General features: G+C 41.8%; 1 protein-coding gene across 1 annotated transcript; it reads left to right on the top strand.

The window, feature by feature from the left end:
- Positions 1-1,742: 1,742 nt before the first annotated feature.
- LOC104626687 (microtubule-associated serine/threonine-protein kinase 4-like) lies at positions 1,743-9,351 on the top strand (the record flags this gene model as incomplete). The annotated part of the gene is made up of 4 exons (XM_010294673.1): positions 1,743-1,865; positions 3,647-3,783; positions 4,447-4,628; positions 5,471-9,351. Coding segments are annotated over 4 exons (4,323 nt in total), but the record flags the coding sequence as incomplete, so codon positions are not given.
- Between the last annotated feature and the right edge of the window lie 215 nt (positions 9,352-9,566).

Genomic DNA, 9,566 nt, shown 5'->3' with positions numbered 1-9,566 from the left:
CAGTTCTTTACCCAGCGAAGAGTACGCCTGTGTAAGCCACGAGCCACCAGTTTCTGTAGGAGAATGCTGTGGGAGACGCTGCCAAAGGCTTTACTAAAGTCCAGGTAGACAACGTCCACATTCCCTCATCCACTAGGTGGGTCACCTGGTCATAGAAGGAGATGGGGTTGGTCAAGCAGGACCTACCTTTCACGAACCTGTGGTGGCTGGGCCTGATCCTTTGGTTGTCCTGCACATGCCCCGTGCGCGTGGTACGGAGGTCAGGCTGACAGGCCTGTAGTTCCCAGGATCTTCCTTCCGGCCCTTCTTGTAGATGGGCATCACACTGGCAAGCCTCTAGTTGTCTGGGACCTTCCCTGTTAACCAGGACTGCTGAGAAGTGATGGATAGTGGCTTGGCAAGCTCCTCCACCAGCTCCCTCAGTACTCTTGGGTGGATCCCATCAGACCCCGTGGACTTGTGGGTGTCCAGGTGGCATAGCAGGTCCTTAACTGCTTCCTGATGGATTACGGGGAGTTTCCTGTGCTCTCCATCCTTGTCTTCCAGCTCAGGGGGCTGAATACTCTGTGGATACCTGGACTGGCTATTAAAGACCTGAGGCAAAGAAGGCATTAAGTACCTCAGCCTTGTCCTCGTCCTTGGTGACAATGTTCCCCCGCCTTGCAAAATATGGGTGTGTTTAATAAACATAAATATTGTGTGTGTGTATAAACTAAAATATTTCAACTGCCTTAAAAAAAATTTGAAAAAATTTATTAGAAATAGATCAAAAGCTTCAAAATTTTCTACGGTGCTTTGTTTTAGACATTTATTGTAGGTTTTGAAGTAGCAGTGCTACTGATGTGGTAGTGTATTACTCATTTTTTGTTCATGTTGCTTACCTCTCAGACCTATTAATCCATCAAGAACACTGAATCTGGAGAATGGGGTACATCTGACTGATAATGGAATAAATAAAAAAATTGGATATCTTGCCACTGGTGTAGCATCACATCAGTGAAAGGAAGGGGAAAAAATGGTACATTGACGTAAAAGGGAAATCTTGGCTTTTTTTCAAAATACTGTAGGTTTGTTGGGCTTTTTTAGCTGTGTAAGCACTGTAGGCTTCAGTAGTGGCTAAACGACTTAAAGTTCTTCAAAAGCTCATTTTAAAATATGATTTTAAATTATTTAAGCCACCTTCAAAATAATTTGCAATTCTGTTTGGTTTCGTCCTTCATCACCTTTGTGCTGCACTGTTCCCTCTAACAGGAAGCCTGGTGAACTTGAACCAAATTAAAACAATCCTTAACTGTATTGTGGAGTTAATTTTTGTCATGATTAGGGTACTGCATGTGACCAATGCCTTAATTACATCAGTGTTTCTCAGTGTTGGATGCTAAAAATCTTCATTCAATACTGAAATTTTGTCATGGGGAGTGAATTACCCCTTCTTTATCACATATGAAAACTGCCCTGCTACACAGAGCTTGCTTAATATCAGTGGCAACAAGCAGTATTTTAGTGAGGTTTGAAAGCATTCCAGGCCCTCTGTAAGTATAAAGTTTGACTAAGTAGTTGATAGTGAAATGGCTGGTCTGATTTTTCTTCTTTTCTTCCTGTATATAACTTAATATCTGTAAGTTTTCTTCATTGCCAACTGGTTTTATAGAAGGAGTTTATTAAACAAAGACTACTCTTGAAAGTATGGAGGTTAAACAGGAGTCCATTTTGTGTATATTCTCTCTGTCTCTGATTTCCAGAATGTGGAAGAAGGAGGTGCCGCTTACCAAGCAGGTTTAAAAGCTGGAGACCTGATCACTCATATTAACGGAGAGCCAGTGCATGGTCTTGTTCATACAGAAGTCATTGAGTTGTTGTTAAAGGTAACTATTGGACAACTGGGATACAAAAGAGCTTGCTGTTTTCACCAAGGATTGACGGGTTAATGTTTGTTTCCTTCAGAGATCAGTTATCAGATTTTGTGGTTGTTCAAGTACAAACTCTAAGCTGCTATTGCACAGATCTGGAGAAAGGTCAATGACTTTGTATATCCTGCTATGATTTTAGTTTCTCTGCAGTAAACTGGCACTTCTGCAGAGATAGCTGAAGTACGTTTGAGGCACTGACACAAAGAGATGTCTTTGTCTCTCAAAAAAATTGACTTTTTCAAGCACTTCCTTGAATTCCACTATCTTCATCAGATAATTCAGGCTTTCGATGATGATGCTACTTCTCAATTTCTCCTTTTAAAGTGAAATCAATGAGGAAAATAGGAAACAAAGAATATGAAATATTTTCTTGCTTACTGTACAGGAACTTGCCTTTCATAATCGTAAGACCCAAGAGGTTTTTGTCTCATATATAGCCAGCATGTCCCACAGAGCTTAATGAAGTTCTGTTCCTGCAGTTGAACTTTTGTGAATAATATATCACATTTTTCTCTTGTGGAGTCTTCTGAGGTCTCTCCTATTAGAAAATCATAGTTTTTCTTTAAAAACAAACAAAGCTCAACTTTTTTTAATGAACAGTAGCATCTTAGCTTTTCACTGTAGCTTATCATATTGCAGTTTTTATGTAATCTATTCAGCACAGTCTAACATAGGTCAGAATTCTTTTAGATAGCTGTATATTTACTTCCTATATTATTAACAATTTATGGTGTTACATGCATTATGGTATTACATTACTCTCTTTGCCTGTCAAAGGGAGGGTCAGTTATAAAAGAAGATTTGAAATCAGTGAAGTAGCAGGAAGATGTAAAGAGCTGAGGAAAAATGCAAAATGTACTTTTTCTTAAGTCTTTAGTTTCTGTCTCCGAAACCAGGAGGAACTTCCAAGATTTCCAATTTCAAAAGAAATGTGTAAGAGAATATTCTGTAATTTTAGGCAGTTGGGCAGTTGTAGTTACTTTCTGTGTCAGTTACAAAAAAAGAGAAACATGACAACCCTGCACCCTACTTACAAGAGCAAACTCAAAACAAGATTGTTTATCCAAACGTGCTGTATCATAAATTAATCTGGGCTATTGGAATTCCTTTGAAAAGAAGTTCACTATAGTGGTATACAGCGCTGGGCAGGAGGTATGGATTTTTAAAACAAAATACAGGTGTTTCCATTTGGTTTTATTTATGGAGTCATCTGTTTGTGCAAACAGTCCTAAAAAGCTTAAGTTAATTATCTTTGTTACCTCTTAACAAGATAAAAGGATTGTTTGGATTAATAATGAAGATAAGTTTCCACCTCCATTTCATCATTGTAACAGTTGGTATTCTGAGACATGAATGTCCAGTGAATGGACCACTGTGCAGTGACAGCTATTCTTTGTGGGAAAATGGAATGTTTCTGTAGACGCTCTCAGCTTGAAAATTTCAGTCTTGGTCAATCCTTAGTCTTGTCCTATCTAGCTGCAATTACTGGAATTTCTCCTTGTCCTGAAGCTGGAATGGAGGAAGTTTAGGAAATTTGGCGGAATTTGAGAATTTTCCAGTCATCTTTTGTCAGACATAAATTATACTGACATCTGCACAGGGCTTCGCACACTGCCGGTTCTTAGCCTGGTGCTAGAGTTCTGTCTCGTGGTATTCACGTTTGTGGTGTAGCTTCAATTTAAGGCAAAGTCGTCTTGTATTACTCACACGTAAAGATTCCTCCTCCATTTTGGCAGAGTGGTAACAAAGTCTCGGTAACGACAACGCCTTTTGAAAACACTTCCATCAAGACAGGACCTGCCAGACGAAACAGCTACAGGAGCCAAATGGTCAGGCGCAGTAAGAAAACCAAGAAGAAAGAGAGTTTGGAGAGGTGAGTAATCCTTTTGTTTCATGGCAAATATGTTTCCTATGTGTCCATACATAACAATTAATTTAAAATACGAAGTTAATACAGTTCTCTCTCTTGTGTTCTACATCTTTGTACCTTCTATGAGATCCTATAGTTGTAACATGTCCTTCCAATCTTGTTTTGCCTAAACTAGATCTGTTAAAATAACCCCTAAAAATTTTGCATGGCATGCACATAGATGTGGGGAAGAAAGTGAATAACTAAGGTTGCATCTTAATGTGGTTTAAGTATCTTTTTTAATTAAACTTTCTAGTGTTGAGTTCATGGGCATTTCTAGTTTGATAAGTGCATTGCTAGTACTTTATAGATAACTCTGTCAGGTTTGGTGGGCTCTTAAATTAAGAAAATGAAGATTTATAAGGAGGCAACCATTACTCAGTGACTAAATTTTAGTACAAATAGATTTAGTTACAATATCTATCCCACCTATTAGCAAATCAGGATATTTTCTAAACTTCATGCTCTGCAGCGTGATTTGCTTTCATGTAAACATAGATTTAATATTTGCTTTTCTGAGGATAATAGGAGAGGGAAGCAAAGTCAGCTTGCAAGAGTTTTGCCTGTGGTAAGAGTATCTTCCATGCATCTTAACTTCTGATTAATGCTGTCCTCTTCTCACGCTAGGAGAAGATCTCTCTTTAAAAAGCTGGCCAAGCAACCCTCTCCTCTTCTTCACACCAGCAGAAGTTTCTCCTGCCTGAACCGATCACTTTCATCAGGGGAGAGCTTGCCTGGGTCTCCAACCCACAGCTTATCTCCTAGATCACCTACCCCAAGCTACCGTTCTACTCCTGATTTTCCATCTGGTGCGTGTAAAGGAGCAGAGGGCAGAGGAAAAGAACTTGAAATCTGTTCTTCTTCTTGTGAGCCCCCTAAATCTGTTACACTCTGCTAAGAGTAGTCAGCTCTGACAAGCATAATAATTGAACAGCTGGTTTCTGTGTGGGAAACTAGGGAAGAAGATTCCTGATGCAAAATCAAAGGTGTTTTCATGATACAAAAGCACCTAAAAGGGAATTGTCTGCTAGGTTTGTCCCGGAGTTTAAATCCAAGTCCAATGGCTGTAAGTTGAGTAATGAGCAATCCAGTTTTGTAGTAAAAGGTAGAATCTTGCCTAGGAGAGGCTGATTGATAAAAGAATGAAACTGAGGAAAAAGTTGCTACATAATGGAACTAGCATGGGCACTCATGAGTGCAGATTTATTGTTGAAAAGATGGGCTCAGTGCTGAAATATGCATCTTTATGGCTCCTAAAAAGCCTGCCCCTTTTTCCTGTTCTACTTCTGCCATGATTTTAGTGTGTACTAAAAGTGATTGCTCTTATACAACCCCTTAGCAAAGGTAAATTATTTGGAAAGCCTTAATCGTTGCTTTGAAGTGGCAGAAAACATTAGTTACTCTATTTAAATAGAAGGAAGCCATAACTCTAAGGGGATGAAGGAACAGAGCAACAAAGGGAGAAATAGCAATGTAATTGGAATGGTGAGATGTTTACAGCCCAATCACTCAAAACCTTCCAAATTTTGGAACAGTGTGACAGTAGAACTTTTGGACTGGTGAAAGTTCTGTGTCTCACTGAGCATTTAGACAAGGTTCAAAAAATCTTGCTAAATGTTATATTTCTTTGTTTGTTTTGTTCTTTTTGTAGGTACTAACTCTTCCCAGAGTAGCTCCCCTAGTTCAAGTGCTCCCAATTCTCCAGCTGGTTCAGGACACATAAGACCCAGCACTCTTCATGGCTTGGGTCCAAAGCTTGGTGGGCAAAGATACAGATCGGGAAGACGCAAATCAGCTGGCAGCATTCCTCTGTCTCCTCTTGCACGGACACCTTCTCCCACACCCCAACCAACATCCCCTCAGCGGTCTCCATCACCATTGCTAGGACATTCGATTGGAAATACAAAAATAGCTCAATCTTTTCCTAGCAAAATGCACTCCCCTCCAACTATTGTAAGGCATATAGTTAGGCCAAAGAGTGCAGAGCCACCAAGATCTCCACTGCTAAAGAGAGTCCAATCTGAAGAGAAACTTGCACCCTCTTATGGCAGTGATAAGAAACACGTATGTTCACGAAAACACAGTCTAGAAGTGACACAGGAAGAAGTGAATAGAGAATTGTTCCAAAGGGAGGTAACTCTTCAGAGCTTGGAGGAGAATGTGTGTGATGTGCCATCACTCACACGAGTCAGGCCTGCAGAGCAGGGCTGCTTGAAACGGCCCATCTCACGAAAATTAGGTAGGCAAGAATCCATCGATGAGTTAGACAGAGAGAAGCTGAAGGTCAAGATAGTTACGAAGAAGCAAGATTTTACTGAAAAAGCAAATGCTGTTATACCTGAACCTAGCAGTGAATCAGAAAATCCCAATACTTTAAGACTGGAAGAAAGAGACAAAAAAGCATTCCAGAAGGTATTAGAAAGATCAAATCAGTTTGAAACAAAAATTGTTGCTTTGGAGACCCAGTCAGCTGGTGGCATACTCAGAGACACTCTTCAAAAGAATGCAAACTTGAGATCAAATGATGGTGTTGCTTTAGATGCACAGATGTTGTGTCATGGGCCTCCACCTAATGAAGTTAGTCATATTTCTTATGACTTCAAAAGAATTTCCCCTCCGTGTACACTGCAAGATGTGCTACCTCAGTCCTCTGACAGGATGCCAAATGGAAAGGGAGAAAACACAGATAAAAATGTACCGACAAAAGAATTCATCAAATTCGAAAGATTAGATGGTAAACTTGCAAATATTGACTACCTTAGAAAGAAAATGTCCATTGAAGAAAAAGATGACAGTGTCTGTCCAGTGCTAAAACCCAAACTGACATCAAACGTTCATGAATGCCTTCAACTTAATACGGGCAGACCCATAAATATACAGCAGGACGCCACTGCAGTTGCTGATGGTAGAGCATTTATTGGCAGTGCACATGCTACTCAGATTAACTCAGTTTCTTTTGTTCCTCTCAAGACCTTGAATGGCCGAGCGGACGTGAGTGTGGAAAAATCAGCACTTATTTCCACTGAGGCTCCTGTCAGAAAAAGTCCCTCAGAATATAAACTTGATGGGAGGTCTGTTTCCTGTTTGAAGCCAATCGAGGGCACACTAGACATTGCCTTACTTTCTGGGCCACAAGCTTCAAAGACTGAACTGCCTTTGTGTGCGCTGTCAGAAGGACAGAGCACCAACAGTGATGGGGGATCTCCTAAACCCCTAGCACCACAAGGGAGTGGTGGGAAGGCAGAACTGGCCTGTCAGAAAGAGCAGTTGTTAAGCTATTCAAAGTCTATCAAAGTCAACGAATCAGAGCCTCAGGTTCTGCAAACAAGCAAGAGTTCTCCAAATCCACCCGTCATCCCTGTGGCTGCAGAAGTAGTGACAGAGAAAAAGGTTTCTAGTCCAGCTACTAAAGGCAATACTTCTGTTATAGAAGCTGTTCAAAAGAAAGACACCTCCCCTTCAAAACAGAAGGACAATCCAGTGGAGGCAAGGTCTTGTGTTACTCAAATTCAGAATATTAAAACTACTCAAACATACTCCAAACTGTCTGCTGTCCAAAGCACTCCTGAAAAAGCTGTAGGAAAAGAGAAGCAAATACAAAAGGAGTTGCCTGCCAAACAGCCTGTAGCCCAGAGTTGTGAGCCTATCCCTGCAAAGGTGGAGGTGATCAGGGAGTCATCTCTCAAGCTGTCTGTCCCAGATGTCCTGATAGCAAGCTACTCCAAAAGCAGTGAAAAAAATTGTGCTGATTTTGCCATTCCACCTCAGATGCAAGGAAAAATGCAGGCAGCTGGCCCCAAAGCACAACCCAAGGATGGCCGAGAATCACTGAAACAGCTGCGCAAAGATGACAGCAGTGTTGCTAGTAGTTTTGTGGAAGGGGACATAACCAAGCAGAAAGTTCTCAATGAGTCTAAGAAAGTTCTGGCAGAGTCAAAGAGTGAAGTTCTTCCATCCAAACGGCCCGTGCAACCCTCAGTAGATTGCGATCCTAAAAATGAGGGGTCTGCACTGGTTTCCTCTGTGCAGAAGGACAATGCCAGAGATGTAGGAAACAAAGATAAGAAACAGCTCACTGACATAAGGCTTCAAACTACTGAGAGAGAGCAGTGCAGCCAAGTTCCTCAGCAGCAACTTCACACTTCAGGGTCCCCTGCTGTGAGAGAGACTGTAAGCAGAAACTGTGCTGTAGATGTTCATGCAGGTGTTCAAGAACATGTGAAGCCTGCTGCCACCTATGTGGAAAGCAGCAGTAATAAACACAGACCACTCTCTGATACGAGTTCCTCTAAGTCTAAGTCCTTGGATAAGCAGGCATTGTCACAAAAAACATACACTCCAACAGCAAAAGAAAAAGAAACTATTATTCAGGTGTCTACCAGCTCCCGGAAAGACGGGAAACATGCCAGTAAAAATGTGCTAGATCCCTCTTCTTCTGTTTCAGGCTCTTTGAGAAAAATGAGCAATGAACATGTGCAGGATGAAAGGCCTGTCAGTTTGGAGCATGGCTCAGTAGCCACCCCCCAAAACAGCAGCATCAGTCCTGATGCCAAACTCAAATCCTCTGCTGTCAGCCCCATACCAGCAGGCCCAGACAGTTCCAAGCAGATGCAGAGGCAAGAACCAGCAGGCTTGGGGGAATCTGCTGATCAAAAGCAACTTCACCTCGGTGAAAAACAAACCATGTCTCCAAAATTTTCCACTGTGAAAGACTGTCTCTTGCTGAGCAAACAGGCAGACAGAAGTCCTGGTAACCAGATGATCTCTGCAGACAAAAGACCCGAAGGAAAAATATGCACTGACGCACTTTATGTTCAGCTTGACAGTGGGAAAGTAGAGCCTACCCTTTGCCTCGCAAACTGTGATGCCAGAGGGAAAGGAGCAGAAAAAGCGACCACAGGTAGCAAAAGCTCTCAAGATTCAAAAGGGAAAGAACAAGTTAATCAAAAACAGCCAGAGGATGCGAACAAGCAGATTGCAGTAAAACATCTGTTGGCTGCCAGCGGGCAGAGTTCTTGTCGCGTGGCTGCAGCACCAGGAAAGCCACTGACTTCTTCAGCCAACTTCTCTGAATGTAAACAAGAAGCGTTTGTTTTGTCTTTAGTGAAGAGTGATGCATCTTCAGCAAAGGTTAAAGCAGGCTCACCTGAGCTTCCTGCAACCTGCAAGGAACTGAGTAAGAAAAGCACCTCTTCTTCAGGGAGCGGCAAGGCAGAAATGACTAAAAGTGTCTCACTGATGGCCTTGCACAGTGCTGCTGTTGTTGTAGAAGCTCACCACCCTGCTTCAAACCTTGGGGGGAAACCTGGAAATCAAGAAAAGTCTCTTTTTGGTAACACTGTGGATGTAAAGGGAAAAGATGCCGTTCAGGCTCAGCAGTCTGCTTCAAGAAAACAGAATGTAGGTAAAGATTCATCCAGGTTAGCAACCACACCTGACCGCCCAAACGCACTTTCTAATGACAAAGACTCAGCTCGGCAGTGGCGAGGAAAGGAACCTTCGCGGAGCAGTCCTAACAAAAAAACCTGCTAACTGTAAGACCTGGCAGGTGTGATTCAAGACTAGCTGAAACAATACCAATATATTTGGACTGCCTTTGAACCAGCACTGTGTCGTGTCTTTGTGCAGCAAAGCTTTCATGTCACTGAAGAAAGAAGACAAGGGGATATGTAAAGAAACGACTTTTTTCCAAAATGCCTTCCCAATTGTAACCGGTAAAACTGTTACCATATAGTATTTGTACAAAC

Source organism: Phaethon lepturus, unplaced genomic scaffold (genome assembly GCF_000687285.1).
Source record: "Phaethon lepturus isolate BGI_N335 unplaced genomic scaffold, ASM68728v1 scaffold56559, whole genome shotgun sequence".
Lineage (NCBI taxonomy): Eukaryota > Metazoa > Chordata > Aves > Phaethontiformes > Phaethontidae > Phaethon > Phaethon lepturus.
This window is presented reverse-complemented; position numbering and strand designations above follow the sequence as displayed.